General features: G+C 29.8%; 2 protein-coding genes across 2 annotated transcripts; one reads left to right on the top strand and one right to left on the bottom strand.

Annotated features, from left to right (window-relative positions):
* Window positions 3,647-5,825, bottom strand: LOC105155647 (EG45-like domain containing protein). Its single transcript, XM_011071549.2, has 3 exons — window positions 5,637-5,825; window positions 4,535-4,811; window positions 3,647-3,828 (listed from the first exon to the last, which is right to left on the bottom strand). Exons 1-3 carry the CDS (start codon window positions 5,737-5,739, stop codon window positions 3,822-3,824), a joined length of 387 nt encoding a protein of 128 aa, XP_011069851.1. The 5' UTR covers window positions 5,740-5,825; the 3' UTR covers window positions 3,647-3,821.
* Window positions 17,614-20,530, top strand: LOC105155645 (EG45-like domain containing protein). The gene is made up of 3 exons (XM_011071548.2): window positions 17,614-17,777; window positions 19,392-19,668; window positions 20,518-20,530. The coding sequence occupies exons 1-3, from the start codon at window positions 17,672-17,674 to the stop codon at window positions 20,522-20,524; spliced, it is 390 nt and encodes a 129-aa protein (XP_011069850.1). The 5' UTR covers window positions 17,614-17,671; the 3' UTR covers window positions 20,525-20,530.

Genomic DNA, 20,955 nt, shown 5'->3' with positions numbered 1-20,955 from the left:
GTGTATATGGAGCAGACAGTTCATGGATTATTCCATTAATCTCACAAAATTCTTTTAAGAATTTAGTATTGTATTTCTCACCTGTATCAGATCTAAGTCTTTTAATCTTCTTATCTAATTGATTTTCGAATTCAGCCTTAAATTTCAAAAACATTTCAGCAGCCTCATCTTTTGATTTTAATAAATAAATTCTAGTGTATCTAGAAAAATCATCAACGAAGGAGATATAATATTTTTTACCACCCTTGCTTAATATATTTTTGAAATCAGCTAGATCCGAGTAGATTAATTCTAGTAATTCAGTACTTCTAGATGTGATGGGTTTAAAAGGTTTCTTTACGTATTTTACCTCTACACAGACTCCACATCTAAAGCATCCGTTTGTGTCAAAAATATTTATAAGATTCATAGCTTTCAACCTTTTAATAGAGGAATAGTTTACATGTCCTAATCTACCATGCCAAATATCAACAGATTCATAAAATAAGTTGAACTGGAAGAAATTTTATTAATGGCAGGCGAAACAGTATTTAGAACAAATAAACCACCAGAGTATCCCTTTCCTACAAAGTTATTATTCCTAATGATTATAACCTTATTAGATTCTAACACAATTTTCAAGCCAACTTTATCCAATAAACTACCAGAAACTAGATTTCTACATAAGGAAGGCACATACAGTACATAATTCAAAGCAAGTGTTTTGCCAGAAGTAAGTTTAAGAAAGATCTTTCCTTTACCCAAGACCCCGGCGGTTGTAGAGTTTCCGATGAAGACACACTCGCCGTCTGTTGCGTTACTAAGTTCATGCAATAATGCTTTGTTGAAGCATAAATGCCTGGATGCGCCAGTATCTAGTATCCAGTCTTCTTTATTTTCTACTAAGTTGGCTTCTACAACTACCGCAGCGATGATCTCATCATTCTCAGCTAGGTTGACTTGTGGAGTAGATTTAGTGGTTGGTTTTTGCTTTGTCTTTTATTGATCCTTTCTTTGGTAGCACTGGTATGCTTTGTGTCCTAGTTTCCCACAGCAGTAGCACGATATTTTGTGCTTTTGGATCTTGCCGCCATGTCCTTTGAACGTCTTGTGTTGATTGTTCTTTTGTAAAACTTTTCCTTTATTCTGGGAAAACCTATTTTTAAATCCAGCAGACTCAACAAGGTTAGCTTTAACTGAAACAGAAGAGAGAGACGTTTCCTTATGTTTTAGGCGATTTGCTTCCTCTGTTCTCATATGGCTGATTAGTTCTTGAAGTGTTAGATCTTTTTTCTTGTGCTTCAAGTGGTTGAGATATTCACTCCAAGTAGGAGGGAATTTCTACAGTAGTACGTTGGCTTGTAAAATTTCACACATTTTCATACCCTTGCTCAGCACTTCAGTTACTAGGTTCTCGTACTCATGGATTTGGTCCATTATAGGCTTCTCATTGACCATTTGATATTGAAGCCATTTGCTGACGACGTACTTTTTTCTTCCAGCGTCATCACCTCCGTATCTTGCCTCCATTGTAGTCCAGATTTCTTTGGCACTCTTATAGTTGACAAATAAATCGAACAGAGAATTATTCATATGATTGAGCAGATGACCTCTCACCGTTTTATTGTCTCTGTCGTATTTCAATTTTTATCTCATGCTCAGATTTTGTAGACGTCCCTTCTGCGAGAATTGCCGCTGCAATAATGGCAAGAGTGGAGATTTCTGCTGGAGTTTCCGGTGGATTCTGGAACAGCACATAATCCACGTCCAATTGTTCAAAAAATATGAGCAACTTTTGTGATCATCGTTTATAGTTGGTCCCGTCAAGTGGCTCCGGTTTGGAGAGGTCAGGCAGTATTTTAGCAATTGGAACAGCCATTATAACAATATTTTCGCTTTCAACTGTTGGAAAAAATGAAAGTCTGTGCCGTGGAAAACCATTGCCTTGAAAGCGAAATTTCGGTACTACTGTGGTGCAGATAGTATAAACCGATCGCTCCCCAAGGTTAACACAGCTATTACTGTCTTACACGTGCATTCGTGAAAGAAAGCTTAGAATAACGAACAAAAATAGCACTCAGAAATGAAAGGAGTTAGAAGAGAAGAAGAGGCTCTCGATATTTTTTTTTGTGTGAAAAATGAAATGAACCCAAGCCTATTTATAGAGCCATGTCTAAGTTGTTGAAACAAATAGGACTCTATCCCATCCCCACATAATGAAACGGATATGTTTATGTTTAGCAAAAAGATTTGAATTTGTTTGTTAAAATAAGCTAAAAACAAGGCTAAGAGGGCAAGGACTTGGTCACCATTAGTCATTCCGCAACATATGTATTATATGATATAAAATAAGAATCACCTATAATTTTAATGTACTTTTTATAAAATTAAAATTATATGTATGTTTTATCTATAATTTATAATTAAATAGAATAATTATCTATAACAAAATAAAATAAAATTATTTATATGTTTTATCTATATAATCTATAATTATTTATAAAATAATTGATTTTTATAATATATAATTATTAAGTATTTAAAAAATAAATATTTATAATTATCTTTAATTTAATGTGTTTATATTTTTTTTTGTAGATAATATATATGTTTATAAGCTGGTATACTGAGTTATATATTTTATTCTAATTTATAATATATTTTAAAATGTGTAAGATTATTTATTATATGCATGCACAGATCACGTGTAACGGAAGCTAGTATAAAATATAAATTCAAAGCTTGTTTTTATGTAAATTTGACCTTTTTTAACAAAAGTGTTTATGTGGCAAAGAAGAGATAAAAAAATATATATATCCACTTCAAATGTCAAGTCATTCTTTAGTGCCACATTAGACAAATTAGACCATGAACAAAGTTAGTGGACTAAAAAATATAATTACTTAACAAAATAAATTCAGTTCATCTGCCACGTCAGTTTTTAGTGCCAAATGAGATTAAAATATCCCCAAATTCAATGGCATATGCCGCACACATGCTAATTTCTAGCGAAAATTAGAAAAATCAGCCACCGTTGTACTAATTGAACTAGAGCCAAGTTATTGGACTAAAAAAAATTCCTTAAATTTATAACAAATAATCCGTTGTACTAGCAATGAAAATATTAACGAAACATTAAGGCATAGCTAATTTAATATATATGTAAGTAATAAAAATTGAACTAATGTACACTTTGTTGCAATATTTGTAGCACTTCGTTGCCTATGTACCTCATTTTCTTTGAATATTTGTAATATATATACATTGCTATGGAATATACATCGCTAGTTGATCTTATTAATTATCTACAGGACTGTAATATTTCGGTGTCTACGTACACAAGTTTATAATGAAATATCCATTGTTAATCTATCTCGTTAGCTATAAAATTAATTTCATTACAATAATCTTCTGTACTATATATCTTGTTTTTTATATGGAGATAAAGTACAATTTTATATTTTTAAAGGAAGTTTAAATGTAATCAACCTATTGAAGAAAACCTAAAGAATACATTGAATTAGAAGGGTAAAATGGAATTAAGATAATCATATTGAGGGTAAAATAGGTTGAAATGAAGTTGAAGTTATTTATAACAAAGTCAAGTTAAGCTTTTGTCTGAAATGTAATTTTTTTCTAAAGTTTTAGAAGTAGGAGCAGTGTTTGGAAGAAAGTAATAAAACTTTATCTTTATTTCATTTAATGGAAGTATTACAAGTAACATCCGCAGAAATCTGCACTGATTTCCATACATCATTTATTCCACAACAACTAGTTTACATATACCACATAAATAACATTCCATAAAGCTTATTCTTGGAAAGCTGAAGTTGGATGCCACCTTATGCCCTGCACATTTCCAGAAGAACCAGATTCAGTGATAATATGTACATGTGTTTTTTATATATATATGGAGTGGAAAAATTGAATTGAGTGCAAGATATTATGTTTGAAACATTTTTTAATTTTTATCCAGTTTCAAGAATAGTATTTCAATTTGGTTCTTATTTTATTTATATCGAGCTTGAATGGATCTTATTTAAGCAAATTAATTGAGATGAAGTAACTTAATATATTTACGAATATTTCATTTTTTTGGGTTTCTAACTAAGCTCGAGCTGAGTTAATTTCAATATTTTTTGAAAAAGAAATGTGTCTAACGATGCATTAATTATTTTTAACGAATGTGGTATGGTAATTAAAAGGAATATTGTAATTTTAGTCCTGTAATTATAAGGGTCGGTAATTTTAGATCTATTGAAATTGAATTCCGTAACTAAGTTTTGTAATTTTAAAAAATTAACAAATTAATGGTAAAATTAGCTAGAAAATTGCTACCTGGCAGAATTTTGTGCTGACATTAGGTTAAAAGACCGATTTTTCAAAATCGTATGGCTTCATTGAAAATTTGAATTCCGGCACTAAAATTGCCTATCTCTTATAATTATGAAACTAAAATAGCAATTTTTCCATAATTTGAATCTAAGTCGAATATTTCAATTTATTTTTTCTAAATAAGTGTGTTTTTTAGAACCAAAATACAAGGTCTACTCACGGGTTGTAATCAATACGGATTCTTCCAGCATTAGGGTCAGCAATCATGGAGAAAGCTTCCTGGGAGAGATCCAGCTGGTCGGGTCCACATCCTGGACAGAGATCAACAATCCTCACTGTAATTTCACCATTGCGGCAGGGCTGAAGTACGCCATCGTTGGTCCGTCCAGTGCATCGAACCCTGTAACTTCTTCCACAGGCCGCACCATTGTTGTACAGAGCAGGATTAGCTGCTGCTATCATCGTCCCCTGGTCCTGGAATCCATAGCATGCAGACGCTGCAAACATGGGACGACCGTTAATCTTAAATTTAGACATGGGATTTTTCATCAAAATTGAGCCTCTATGTTGTTTTCTCTTTTCTCCCATGTCTAGAAAGTTCGTGGATTATTGTATAAGGTCATGTGTTCGAAATCTACTTGGGATGCTATTCTACTTTATAGTAACTTTTTATTAGATATAGTTATGTGATATTGATAATTAGTATATGATCACTTCACTTAATAAAAAGAAAAAATTGTCTAGTAAGAAGAATGTTTGTTCAATGTTTCAGTGCAAAAACAATGAATCACACGCACGCATATATACTTACAAACTTTTACAGCTCACACTAAAAAAAAATTACTATCGGCTACAATTTTAATAGTTATGGGCTAAAAATTATAGTAATTAATTTTTATTGACCATAATTAAATAAAATCAATTCAAAAACATAGATTTTTTATCAAGAAAAAGGTATTTGCCATAGCTAAACAATGACAAATATTTTTGTTACCCTCATGGATACCACAGCCAACAACCGCTGCATGACCATGGTCAATAACTATTATTATGGCTATTTGTTTTTAACCATGATACATAGCTAAAGTTTGCATTTTTTGTAGTGTGATATTGTCGTATTATTCAAGCGAATTTTAAACTAGATTCGGTCGAATTAAACCAATTCTATAGTAAGTTTGATACATTTATCATCACTTTTCTTCATCTAAACACTAATCACAAGACAAGTGCATTACACTTGTTATATAATTATTTCAAATTTTTAAAAAACCATCCGGTTTAAAATTTGGTTAATCATTAGTAGAGAGAGAGAGAGAACTTACGAACGTAAACAGTGTAGAAAGTGGCAGTTCCAGCAATGGCAGAAGCCATGGCAATGAGGCTACTGGCAACGAGTGCCAAGATTATAACACGTTCGATCGCCATTTTCGACCTAAGTTTTCTGGAAAGACCTCCAAACTTTGTCCTACAGTTCTTTATCTAATTATATGTAATAACACTATATCTTGCATTCCATGACTGGTAATGCCCCCTATTTATAGGACATCAGGTCATCAATTGCATTCAGTTAACGTTGTTCACACGTTCCCTTGGTCTGACTTTCGTGATTATGTAAACATAGGCCGATTTTATTTGACAGTTAATATTTCGTCCAAGACTCCAGCTAGGGTTCTTGTCTGATTTTTCATTTCAGCATCATTAATTTTAACTGAACTTCTTACAATTTGCTACAAGTGGTTGTTTATATGGTACTAGAGTCAGGCCAAACAAAGATTTTGAAGGAACATATTAAGATATTAATATTAAATTATCTCCTCTCGAACGAGTTGAGATGAGATGGACGTTCAACAAATATGAGTTGAATAAAGTTGAAAATTCAATAAAAAAGAAAAAGTCTAACATAATTTCCTTTGTGTAAGCGAATTTATTTGTTCCTTCAATTGGACTAGTCAAAACCGTATATTGAGGGAAAATTTGCCTTCCGCAGACATGCCAAACTTTTCAATTGTAGAAAATCAAGCACACAATTTGACGGGATAGACACTCAGTTAAATTTAGATGTAAATTAATTTAAAAAGAACAAGCCAAACGTATCATTTTCTGAAAAATTGCATTTTACGTCTCGTAACTTAAGACATTAGCAATTCTGGTACAATATTATTGAGGTCAGCACATTAATTGGACCTTTAACTCAAAAACTTTTGCAACTTCCGTCCCAAATCAACTTTTCATAACTTCTTGATGGATTTAGCACATGTCGACATGTCACTTGTGTGGCGGCCTCGCAATTGAGCTTGGCAATGGATGAGAATAAAAAAGGAAGCTTCATGATTCTGCGATGGGGTGGGTTCACTTTGTTGTGTGGATCGATTAGACATGAGATCGGCTGCAAAAAACTGTGGGAAAAATAAAATTTGGTCTATTAACTTTGTCCACGGTTAATTTTAGTACACTAACTTTCGTTGTTATCACATTTTGATCAATAATTTACAGAAATTGATCAATTAAATACAAATTAGGATTTTATTGCCAATTTTTCGGCTAATTTAAATATTTCCACCGGAAATTGCTGACTTGGCAAGGCCATGGTGAAAAAGCAGCCAGTATAGCCACGTGTATTTCCATATAGACAATGACGTGTACATCTTGTCAAATTTTTTAGAAGCAGAACTCCCCAAATTTTTCAGCCCTAATTTCTCTCCCCTTTTTTACGATTCACTTTATTATTGTGTGAAATCTAAAATTTTTGCTACTAAAATGGTGATGATGAGAAACCCATCCCTCAATGGAGATTATTTTTCCCTTTTTATTAGTTGGTAATTGGCTTTGGGAGGGAAAATTAACATTTGAAGACGGGATGAGGATGGAAGCAAAATGGGGAAGAAATGGTATTTTTCTCTTTTTATTAGTTGGTAATTAGCTTTGGGAGGAAAAACTAACATTTTTCCTTCCAAAAATTGCCACCTCAAGTGCCATGTAATACTATAGTGCCACATGGAACTAAAAATTCTCAAATTAAAGAGCATGTGCCGTGCACATGCTATTTTCCGACAAAAAATTCAATTTTCGTTCGCCACCGTGCTTAATTGACCCATTTCTGTAAATTATTGTCAAAATGTGATAACAACAAAAGTTAGTGTACTAAAATTAATCGCGAATAAAGTTAATGGACCAAAATTTTTTTTTTCCTAGAAAGTGTGGAACTTTCTTTTCTATGTCAAAGTCTTGATTATTTATTATTATTTTGCTATTACTGTGGTTTCTTCAGAGAAATTTGTAATTATGACGAAGGAAAGTGAATTTTTGGGCGTGAAGAGGTGGGCACTTTGAGAGGAATCGGAAAAGTCTTGTTTTCTGTATGATATCGCCAAATGTGGCTAATTTTCTTTCCTCTCAAACCCTCAATTTAATGGAGCACGTGAGCAGCACATGCTAATTCGCTAAAAATTATCAGAGAATTGACTTAATTAGGAGAAAAATTATGAAGATAAAGGATGTATTTTGGTGTGGTCAATAATATTGGTACCAAAATCACAAACGACTTAAATTATGGTATATAAATAAAATGCAAAATTGATGTCATTATGAAGTAGTGGACTCTACAATTCCATGTGCAGAAATTCAAATTTAAAACATTTGAAGAAGAGACCAAGACTTTCCCACATCTAGTACCAAGTATGCACATGATTATTAATGGCCTACTTCAATGAACATTCATCTAAGAAATTCGGTCCAAGATAAATGAAACAAATACATAAAAACTAAATTACGATCTTCTCTTGAAATTTGACATAATTATAAATATTTTTTCGTTATTTGAAAAATTATAAATACTCTCTGATTTTAATGTTCGTCTAACTACGAACTCATTTCGTTAGGTTCTCATCCAATTTTTATGATGAACTCCAAAATGCCCTTTTAGATTATAAAATATAATTTTATAATATTTTATAATTTTCTAAAATAATTTTATAAGCTAATATTTCCCTATAGATTATTATTTAATTTATCCACCCTCAAAATTTTTTATATTTTTTAAATGTTCTTTTTTTTTAAATTCAGCAAGGATTATATAGTAATGTCCACTTCACCGTCTAGGAACTATATAGTTATTTTTTATTTGAAGTAGATATTTACAACTTCTCAAATAACAAGGGGTATTGGTAAGTGTATCAAACTCAAAAAGGTAGTGTAATTTACCCAATATATAAATAAGTAAATACGTTGTTAGAGGCTGTTTTTTTTTTCCTACCTCTCTCGTTTGAATAATTTGTTAGCACCATAGGGTGTATAGGACCTTGGTTGGACGGGTTTTATTATATTTTTCTAATTCAATATGGTATTTTTGCTATAAAAATATAATATTAAATTATAATTATTGTCATAATTAAAAATTAATAATTATAATAAAAAATTATTGATCACGACCATACAACGATTGTTGGCCGTAGTATTTGAAATTGTGCTAATACATGGCAAAAACATTTATCTTGGCTCATAGTTGAAGGAAAAATGATTTTCATGATAAATAAGTTCAATTTTTGAATCGATTTTTATTTAATCGTAGCTAATAATAGTTATTTACAACAAAGTTTAATCCATAGTCAATAAATGATTGGCAGTAAAAAAAAAATTTCTAGTGTTTTTTATTTAAAATATTTTAACCTGCATGGAGCCTAGAAAGTCGCACTCAATGATTAGAGTTTCATCAGAACTTTATGTATTTGTCTCGATTTATATAAATTTATTGTACTTTATTTCATCATTTTTTATTAGGGTAAAATACAGTTTGCTCCCTAAACTATATTTTATTTGAATTTACCCAATAAATTGATAAATATATCACTTACCCCCTTAGTTGGATAAAAATGACCCTCATGCCTTAACAATTATATTATTTTAATATATATTAGTATTTTGCTCATTAAATTATTATCAAATTATTTTCTAACTAATTTTTTAAATAAATAAAAATTTAAATTAAAAATAAAGTATAAATTAAATTAAAAATGAAGTATAAATTAATATATAATTGATACACAACAAATGTAATATAACCAACAACTCAAATATGAGTTTTAAAAGAAATTGACAAATACATATACTTAATCAAAAGTTTTTAGAAATAAATTAATATATGTATTTTATCATATTTTAAAAAATATATATTTAAAAATCCGATAGTAATTACTTATTTTTTTCTAAAAGAATAATTACTTAATAACTTAATTTTATAATCAAATTAATAAAACCTTTTTATGATTTTTTCGGTGTAGTTATTCTACTCATTCATTACTTAACTTTGAATCTGTAAAATAAAATAAAATTCGAACTACTTAAACTCACTAATTGTATTTCATTTTATTATATTTGAAATATATTTTTTTAATTAAGAAAATTTAACTAAACTTAAAATGCAAAATTATTTTAAAAAAAATTCTTTGAACTAAATAAACATATATATAATATAGGGGCAATATTGTTCAAAAGTTTTATTTTAGGGGGTAAGTATTATATTTGTTAGTTTAAAAAAGTAAATTAATGTAACATAAAAAATAATTCAGTGAGAGAAAGCTTATTTTACCCATTTTTGTTATATTGATGTAATAATCGGATCAATTCACTGTTCGATTTATTTGATTATATTATCATTTCCAAAAATTAAAAATGGTTAGAGTGGTCTTTGTAGTTTATAACAATCCACTTTTTGTAAAAAGCACGAACAGAGAGATGTTTAGATGTTCCATTGTCCCAAAAGAAAATTAATATCTGTTGCATCAAAAAATTTCAAATTCACAAATAAAATAAAATAATATATCACACAAATGCATGGTTAAATGTATGATTCTTTTCCACAAAATCTTGCAGTGGCATATTAATTTATAATAAGATAAATTACATCGATACTCCTTAACATTAGGTCTAATTATGGAAATACTCCTGATCTTTTATAAAATTACAAATGCATCTCTTATCGGGGTGTTAGTGCGATATATCGGGGGATGTTTTTGTAAAATTTCACCATGGTATAGAGAATGTATTTGTAATTACAATTAAAACCTCAATAAATATAATTATAATTTTATAAAAAAATAAAAATATTATATTTATATAATTAAATCTAACCTTCAAGACTCAATGTAATTTACCTTTTATAATATGATATTAGCTTCAACTTGAAAAACTCAAAACCCATAATGAAAATATGTTACTCTATCAAAGAAAAAGCAGATGTACATAACCTCAACGAATATCAACATTATGGCTTTCACATGAAATAAAAGCCAAAATTGTTCAAGTATTACTAGTTTAATTATCTTATATGTGTCTATCAGATAATCTGCATGTCCAGCGTGCACTAAAAAGTTATTAATCTTACAGATTAACAAAACAAATTCGTCTGCGCCATAAATCACCAGAATTTATAGGTCGTAGTAAATAGATACTATCTATTATAGTCAGATAAAATCAATACGAAAATTTAAGGTTTGCCTATGATTAATCAACATTTGTCGTGGTTTTATCTATGGAAAAAATATATTTGTTATAATCTTAAGTTGCAGCGAATGTTTTGGCTCGTTTGCAGAAGCAACAATTAATATTCATCGTGCAACCATGGTTAATTAGTATCTATCACGAGTTTTTACCTTTAACTATGGTTATTAATTATAGTCATAGTAAACAGCTATATATATATTTTTTCTAGTGTAACTACTTCTCCACGAGTATATATATATAAACGGTTGTGGTAGGCCATCATCCGTCATGTTTTAAGATATATTATAAATACGGCAAAATCGTGTTTTGGTACTATTAAAAAATATTAGTTTTGTTTTTGGTACCACAAATTTTACAAGTTCGGATTTTGGTACTATTAAACAAAAAAAATAAATAAGCATTTTTGGTATCAACTTAACAGCAGAGCCCATGTCCCGTGCACATGGGCCTTAATGGCCGTCAATCCCACAATTTTGGCGGGAAAAGTCACTCGAGTCTGAGAAAAAGGAGGAAAAATTGGTCTTCTAACATCTCATAGTATTTTCGTACCATTAAACCTAAAAATAAATATTTTTTGTCCCATAAAATCATGTGCGGCGCAAAATATGTAATACAACACATTCCAAAATAAAAGATAGAATCAATAAACATGAAGCAAAATATATTGATTATAAATACACGATTTGAGTTAATTGAAATCTGATTTGACAAAATATATCCGATGCAATGCACAATTTTTCGTTAATTGAAACTTGCCAAAAGATATATGATATATTTCCCTATTGTTCAACTTTAGTGAAGGAAGAAAGAGTATTTGATAATGTCGCTTCACCTACTGTCATAATTTTGATATAATGAGCGAAGTTAATTCAACTAAACTATATTCAGATGCCCCCACAGTGTTAAAAAATAATTTATAATGGAAAAGAATGAGAAAAGTATGCAAACAAATTATTATTCTAGGCAATATTGTTAAGGAGGAAGCGTATGTTTACAAAACCGCTAACGAATTAACAATTATTTAATAGTTATCGGGTAAATTACTATAACCTTTAATAAGATTTGGCGTAATAACAAATATCTTTTTATCGTTTAGAAAATTATAAATACTCCATTATTTTAACGTTCGTCTAATACGAGCTCATTCCGTTAGCATTCGTTAGTTTTCATTCAATTTTTATAGTGATCTGACCAAAATACCATTTGGGATTATGAATCATTACAAGAGAACAAGGCATATACTATGAATAATATTGCAATGAAATTAATTTCATAGCTAATGAGATGGACCGACAATGGATATTCCATAGCAAATTGTCTATTAAATTATCCAACAAAAAAAAGGGCAATGAAACGGCTATAAGTATTGTAATTCCGTAGCTAATGAGATGGACTAAAAATGAATATTTTGTAGCAAATTATGTATTAAGGTATCCAAAGAAAATGAGGTACGTAGACAACGACTTAACTACAACGTTTTGCATAGGGAATAAATTTAAAAACAAAAACTATAGAATATTTTAATTTATAAAGCGAAATACAAAAGTATCGTAGTTTCGAAAACAAAAAATGATACAGAATCTCATTTGCAATGGAAACAAAATTAACAATGAAATTTCCATCTCTATACTAGTGAAAATAACTATTAAACATCTATTCTATAGTGAACGACGACATTGCTAAGTAATTTCGTTAAAAAAAATTGCTACATATTTCATAGCCATGGCATTGGAAATTAATTACTACAAATTTTTTCCTGCCCATTGCCACAATAGTGGCTAAAGACTATCCATTACAATGTGTACGTAATACACTATTCCACATGAATTATGAAATAATTAGATAAGTAATATATAAATATTGATCAAAAAATTTAAGTGCATTTGATATCTCTTCTCAGTGAATTATTCATAATTAAATTTCAGAATGCACATGGATGCACGGGTTTCGAGGCAATTCTCGCTTCGGAAGAGTATAGTGGCCCGGGGCGCGACAAGTGATATCAGAGCTGATCACCAAGCAAAGTTGAAATTAAGTGCTATGCGAGATAAAGTGCTATGCTGTGGGAGCAGAACCAGGAAGTGACACTATGATATATATAGTAATAGAACTTTCATATTTAAGATTATAAAAATTGCTAAATATTCACAATGGATATTTAGTTATTACTGCAATAAAATTGATAACAAAACTTACATATTGTATATATCCGTAGAAAGGACTACAGATATTCGTAGTTATGAGATAGTTACAGAAATTAAAATAATTGTAGCCAAAATTAGCTACAAAGTTATATGTTTCAAAAGTAACTACAATCATTTTTGTAGTTATAGATACATATATATATATATATATATAAGTATATGCTATGGCTAGGCTGGAGTTGGATGCCTACTTTTTTGCAGTGAATTATAATTTTATATACAATTTAAAATTTTCTAAAATATTTTTGAACTAATATGCATATTGATTATTAAATGTGCATCAGCGTTAGATTCTTTTTTATATTTTTTCAAACTTTATTAAGAAAAAAATCAATAAGGGTAAAGTAGTATTTTCACATTACCATCTAGGGGCACTAGAAAAAAAATATATTTTTTCACTATGGTTAATAATTATAGTTAGAAGAAAAAAGTTGTTGCAAGTTAAATACAAATCAACCACGATTTTGCGACGGCCATCAACTGTTGTTTTTGTAAGTGTAGCCAAAATATTAGCCTTTGCTAAACCATGATAAATATTTTGACTATGACAAAGAATCATTGTGAATATTGATTAATCGCAATAAAAATTTATGTCTTTGATTCAATTCTATTTAATCGTGGTTAATAGCATTGATGATTTTTAACCTATGGTCATTTATAATCTAGCAAAAAATTAATTTTTTGGTAGTGAAGCTATATAATTATTTTTTATTTAAGAGTGGGTATTTGTAGTGTTTCAAATAATAAAAAAAATATTTATAATTTTTTAATTAAAAAAAATTCGTATAATCATATCAAAACTCATAAAAGTTGGTTGTAATCTAACTATACTTATCAAATAGTATTTTACATATATCACCTTCAATAATTGACTATAAATAAACATATATATATATGCACGAAATCTCCTGCAGGAGGTCTCGAAATTTTGAGCCTCGTTCTTGCCTTTGTGTTTACTGCTTCTGTTCTTGAAAAGCTGCTTTGAAACTTAAGCAGAGAACCGGACAAGTTTGTCAGTTATTCGTATTCGAACGTATATATTTGTATTATTTTTCCCTCCTCTTCTGTCATAGGTATGATGATCATGTCTAAAATCAAACTTCATTTTCACAAATGATTTTTATTTTCAACGAAAACTTTTGGCACGTCTCGGGTGGCGGCGTACTGTCACTAAAATCAGCAAATTCTCTTACTAAAAAGAAAAGCTTTAAGTTGGAATAGACGTAGTCTTTTGTTTGTTATAATTATTTAGGGAAAAGTATTATTTTAGTTCACTAAGTATGTCTAATTTTAATTTTAGTTCAATAACTATGTCCATTTTTGTTTAGGTCCATTAACTTACGAAATTACTTACTTTTAGTCCTCTGGCAGATATTCGGACAATTTTACCCCTATGCAACTTTTGAAAAGCAGTTTTAGTCCATATGTACTCATAGGGGTAAAATTGTCCGCAAATCTGCCAAAAGAGTAAAAGTAAGCAATTTCGTAAGTTATTGAACCTAAACAAAAATGGACATAGTTATCGAACTAAAATTAAAATTAAGCATACTTAGCGGACTAAAATAATACTTTTCTCAATTATTTATGGACGGGGTTCGGTTTCATAATTCCACGTCTTTCAATATATTTAAATTTAAATACTAATTTAGTATATTTATATTTTTTAATCAATAAATATATTTAAAGAAAATAAGAAAATAAGATACTATTCCATATCAGTAAGTCGACATGGCAACCTCTGCCACATTGAATATTCTTTTTTTATAAAATCCATCCTCCGCCACATCATCAACAAATCAGCTGATAAAAAATGTATCCGCAAATTATTCACGGCACGTCGGTCCGTATGAGTTTTGCACTTATTTTCCGTTGAGTAATAATTCGATGGTTAGAAAAATGTCGGAGGCCTATGTTCCAAAATCGAGCAAATTAAATAATTAAAGAACTTTATTGCAACCCTAAATAGTTATTGAATTAAAATAGGAAATAACCAAAATTGTGGATAAAAATTGCCTTTGAGCCAAAAGTAGACTATATATATACCTTACATTTGTAGGGATCAAACCCACAAAATCTTAGTCGAGTCCTCAATCTTATCACTTGAGCTAAGTGAATAATTAAGGTAATATGATTGAGTTAAGGGACATCATCTATGTTTTATGAAGGAAACATTCGATGTTGACCGCTTTGTCAAAACATGGATTTTCATGTTTTCTGGGCAGAAAGCCATCAAAGACTGGTAAACCTGACCAAGATTCTTGATCTGATGTTACATCACACAGAAACTGTTAACAATATCAACAATATTGTCAATTTTGTCATGTGACGTGCCGAATATAAATCCATACGTACATCACGCAGCGCAGACACCAATTGCCACAACAGGTCTCTGTCTTAAATCATATCAAAATTTAGTTTTTTCCTATGTTCAACGTAAATTGTAACTGTCATACGGAATCCTTCCAGAAAATCCCAAGGAAATTTGGCTTGTTTTCTTTGACCGGAAAAATACAAACAACTCTTTTCTGATATTGTAAATGAAAAAAATACTTTTTTATGAAAAATAACATAGCAATTTATCTCTTTATATTTAAAAATTACAGCAATATACTCTCTATGTTTTTTAAAACGAAGCAATTAATTGCTACTATTTTTTTCATAAGGAGTACTTTGCTCATTCTCAATATCACAGAATGGTAAATTGCATTAAACCCTTTGTTTGACTATATACGAAGTTTTTGGATCGATCTAGCCACATTATATAGTATTAGGAACTTTTATGAATCTTGACTAAATTAAAAAAATACAATTTTATGACACAATTTAATTATAGTTACGTTGGAAACCCTAAAGACAAACATAAATGGAAAGTAATTTATTCATAAGTTCTGGCAAATTAATATCTCAAGAAAGTATTTCTAGTGCAATATTTAAGGTATTTCGCCTTTATTCCAAATAAACATCTCTAATTTATAATTAATTAGATAATTTGTCATATGTGATACTGCAACATATATAGCTCATTCTAAATTCATACATAAGGCCCCAGCAGATACAGTCATGCTCTATTCAGTGTCTGTCTGATTTGACTTTCATTTAAACACAATTTCATTAAGAATTGTCTTCTCTTCAATAGAAGAAATGTTTGAACTAATTAATATATTGTAAGAATAATCTACGGTATTATCTTCAGTCATATATAACACTTACACGTTTCGAGATAAATAAGTTCAGATAGATTGCATGGATATAAAGATTATATTGATTGAGATTTCTCTGGATAGTTTGATTTTTCATCTATAATTTAATTCCTGTTCATTATTTTTATCCTATCGATTACGAATTCCTCATTATTTAGTTTTTTATCTTTTCAATTTTCTCAATTTTATCCTCTTTTCTTCCTCTATGAAATTAGGTGATGGCAAATCCGACATTTCACTCACGTGGTCATAAGATCTCATATTTTAGATACTGTTCAATTTTTGTCTCGATTAAGATTAATTACTAGTAAATTATACTATATTTCAACAGTATTTCACTAAAATTTCTTGGTCAAAGCAAGATAATAATTATGAAAATATTTTTTTTGATTTCATCAATATATATATACACACACACAAACTAGTGGCTAATATTATTAAAACATGGATATAGTAAAATGTTTTTTACTCCCCTTCCATGTATTTTTTTTCATTTAGCTGTGTCGAAAATTTGGTATTTTTAAAAATATCGAATATATATAATTAATCGATAACTACGATTATGATTGGTCAACAACTACATTAAAGTAGAGCGACTCACACATTAGTAGGATTCAAACACATGACGTCTTAATTATGGGATCTCAACTTCATCAAATGAGCTAAGCATCAATTGCCATCAACTTGAGTTTTTGTACATCAAATTGGTTCTAACATTTATGAAAACCTTTAAACTACAATAAATACACAAGCAAACAAGTAAACATACACAAAGAAAAGAAGGAAAAATGGTAAATTATGAATAACCCCCTCACTATTTCAAAAATTATAAATACATATCCCTTGATGTTTATTAAAATTATATAATTTTTGAATGGGGGTATGGAGTTATCAACTTTTCCCTTACTGTATATTAATTTTTTTATAAAAATAAAAGATTATAAAAAAAATATCCCCTCAGTTTATAAAAAATTATTTTTTTTAAAATAAGTAAAATTATAATTCATAGTTCACAAAGGGTTTTTGGCTAAATCAACACAAAACTGGAAAAAAAAACCTAAAGGAGACTAATGAATTAAGCTAATCTTAGGGGGATATCAGTAATCTTCCAAACAATAAAAGAGTATTTATAATTTTACTAACTACCAAAAGTGCTTGTTATAACTTATCAAAAAAAAAAAAAAGAAAAAGTAGAAAAAAGAAAGAAAAAAAAGACACGGCATACATGTTGATAATGTCGTGCAAATTCTCGAAGTTGAAAAGTCGATGGTAGAAAGTAGAAGCCTCTGTAATTTCATCTGCAAAGTCATTCATAAGACTTAGAGAAAGTGTGAAGAATTAGTGTTAAATGAAATTCCATGAGCTGATCATCCTATAAATAGGATTGTAAATTAATTGAACGAACGAAACAAAGGTAAGGAGATTTGTTTCCTCACAAAATTTAGGTTAAAAAATATGGGCCCCGAACGAGTCATAATATTGGCAGTCATTGCAAGTAGCCTAATTTCCATGGCCTGTGCCGTTCCTGGAATCGCCACCTTCTCCAATCCAACGCCCCTTCGTAAGTTCACTTCCTCTTTTGCTATTTAACAATAATAATAATAATAAAGATTGCAAAATGCCAAAAAGGAAGAAGATGCAAATTTGGTTTCTGAAAAAAATATTGGAGGAGTATTTTGGAAAAATTTATAACTTAACTTATTTTTCTATCCTTGTGTACAAAGTCATTCTCTCTGTTTTCTAGTTACAACGTAGAGTTCTAGCAATGAATGCCGGATCCAGCCTTGTGCCTTGTTCCTTTTTGGGCCATGGTCCAGGGGGACAAATGTTGGATTTTTTTGGCCCATGGACCAACCCACCAAAAGCCCCTCACTTGGATGGCATCCCACTTGTTGCCCGGCCCATTACCTGACCCGACCCACAAACCCGATCCTTCTTGTACTTAACCCTAAATCATTATTTAACTCTATTCTTTCACTACTCAGCCGATGTCTCTTCTTCTCCCTCTTTTCTATTTCTGGTTTTGTTCCTATCAAGTTTCCAATGCTCTTGGAAATCTCTCGTCATCTCACCTCTTTCTCTATTCTCTGTGTTCTATCTATCTATCTATCTATATATTGGTTTTCTATGATTTTAGAGAGATAGAACAAGAACAAAACTAAAACCCTTCTTCGTGAAATACTTCGTGAGAATATTTGCTGAGTGTGAAAGAAACTCTTTAGTGGAATTATGAGTGATTCTAAGTGAAACCTAAGTGGTCTTTTTGTGGGTCTTTGTGTCTTGGTAGGTTTGTGGGTTTTTTTGCAAACGTGAGGGTTGCCGGCCGATGGTGGCGCTTGGGCATTCGGTTGCCGGATCTGGCTCCTTAGCCAGTTACTTTAATATTGCTATTTTTCTGTTATTATTTCTTTATTCATTGATCTGTAAATTATTGTATAAGGGTTATCAAACCCACCATTATCTCTATAATTGTTGTTTCATTTGGGCTCATCACTTTTTGGGATAAATTACTACACATGGGTTACTCGGATGGAGTTTGAAAACTAATATTTTGGGTTTGTTTATAAAATTTATCAAGTATGGAATTTATCCAAGGGTTTTTTATCCTTGGATAATTTCAGTAAACTGATATTTTGCTCTTGTTTGTTTAAATAACAATTGGTAGTGGTTGCAATGTCTACGTTTTTTATTATTCACCATTATTTTTTTACTTTTGGCCTTAGTTATTAGTTATGAGAATACATTTATTATAATATTTCTGTTTGTAATTTAATTTCTCGAGTAAAATGGAACAAAAGTTCATACAAATTCTTTTTTTCTACCTAAGTTCGAAGAAAATTGCATATATAGTACAACCATTAAAGAGAAATTAATATTTAATTATAGTTAATAGTAATTGTAAAAATAAATAACTTAGTAGATAGTGATTGATTATCAAGGCGATACAAAGATTGTTGTCCGTGATTTTTGCTGGTGTTACTAAAAAATATTTGTAATGGCTAAAAGTCATGGCAAAAACATTTATTATGGCTCATAATCATGGTAAAAATAATTTTCGTACTAGATAATTTAAATTTTTGTATCAATTTTTATTTAATTATAATTAATAAAAATTATTTACCACGATTTAGGCCATAGCCAATTAAGTGTGTATTAAGTGTTTGTAACAATGCAGCATCTGCATGCTACGGATCCCAAGTTCCAAGCACATTGTTTGCAGCAGTTAATCCTGATCTATACAACAATGGTACGGCCTGTGGAAGAAGGTATAGAATCCGGTGCACCGGACCCACCAACGAAAACGTACCTCAACCTTGCCGGAACGGTGAAGTCGTAGTGACAATCGTTGATCTTTGCATTGCTTGCCAACCTGACCAGTTTGATCTCTCTGCGGAAGCTTTCTCCAGAATTGCTGACCCTAATGCTGCAAGAATCCGAATTGAATATAATGAGTAAGTTGGAATTTTCAAAATACACGTACACAGACGTCGCCCCCATTGATATTCCATGTATACCCCTCACAAAATTCTTGTCCAAATCAAATTTAATCGGATCAAATCAATTATAAAATAAATGTAATACACTTGCTATGTAATTTATCATTTTTCCTAAATTGTACATCAATTATATGATAAAAATATTGCACTTATCATGTAATTGATTTAAATTTGACGAGACCAAATTTTAATAAAAATTTTTATGGCTTGATAGTATAATCTAGGGGAGGCTAGATAATCAAAATTCAAGACTTCATACACCTTTAAAATTTCTCTTTTCTTCTTCTTTTTTTTTTAGAACACAGAAAAATAGCAACTAATTAATTGCCCCCTAAGTATAAGGAGCGGTAATTTTAATCTCGGATGAAATTGAACCTGACAATTAAGCCTTGTAATTTAAAAAAACATTGACATATTAAGACAAAATTCGTTTATTATTACAACCTGCTAGGAATTAGGAGCTCATCCGAGGTGCACATGCCGAAATCCGGTTACATACAATTTTTGACAAATTTTAATTTTAATATGCTAATTCCTTAAGTTGCAGGACGTAATTACTAAATTAAATTGCAACAAAACCAAAATTGCCACAGCAATTGTCTCTAGTGTGTTTGGCTACAACTTTAGATTGATTAAGTCACGAAAAATTGGGATTATAGTCTCTTTTTATTGAAATAATATTTTAGAAAAATTATTTTGAGAAATGTAATCTTATTTTAAATGACTAATAATAATAATAATAATAATAATTAAAAAATTAGAACAAGTTTAATTAACATTTGGAGATCCCTCGTAATTTTGCAGGGCTTAAGGGAACGGCAATGGTAAAACGAAAATATTCAACTTTTCAAGATCTTACAATTACGAGGTTGCAATGAATTCAAGTTTTATAGACGTGGGTATATGGTCTACTTTTCGTTGCAGTGTCTTATACTTAATATGCTTGTTTATTTATAAAACTATCCTAGAATCCGTGTTATGCACGGTTAGTATTTTTTTAAAATTAAATAAAATATTTTATAATATATTATTCTATAAATGAATCTTTTACACAAAATAAAATTTGTGCTTTAATAGGTAAATCATAGTGCTTTAAACACATGGGTCGATTTTTACATATATCCAGTACTATATAAAAATAAAAAATAAAAATATGTATTGTTTGTTTATATAATTTATCTTCCTCAAAAACTATATTAAAGTACATAATTTAAAACGATCTTACTTATAAAAATTAAAATA

The sequence above is a fragment of the Sesamum indicum genome, linkage group LG2 (assembly GCF_000512975.1).
Source record: "Sesamum indicum cultivar Zhongzhi No. 13 linkage group LG2, S_indicum_v1.0, whole genome shotgun sequence".
In the NCBI taxonomy this organism is placed as follows: Eukaryota; Viridiplantae; Streptophyta; class Magnoliopsida; order Lamiales; family Pedaliaceae; genus Sesamum; species Sesamum indicum.
This window is presented reverse-complemented; position numbering and strand designations above follow the sequence as displayed.

Bases quoted from the DNA above. Each gene is read 5' to 3' on its own strand.
- LOC105155647 (XM_011071549.2), bottom strand. From the start codon at position 5,739: ATGGCGATCGAACGTGTTATAATCTTGGCACTCGTTGCCAGTAGCCTC. The intron at 4,812-5,636 runs GTAAGTTCTCTC...CCATGTTTGCAG, and splicing joins TTTCTACACTGTTTACGTTC to CGTCTGCATGCTATGGATTC.
- LOC105155645 (XM_011071548.2), top strand. From the start codon at position 17,672: ATGGGCCCCGAACGAGTCATAATATTGGCAGTCATTGCAAGTAGCCTA. The intron at 17,778-19,391 runs GTAAGTTCACTT...GTAACAATGCAG, and splicing joins CTCCAATCCAACGCCCCTTC to CATCTGCATGCTACGGATCC.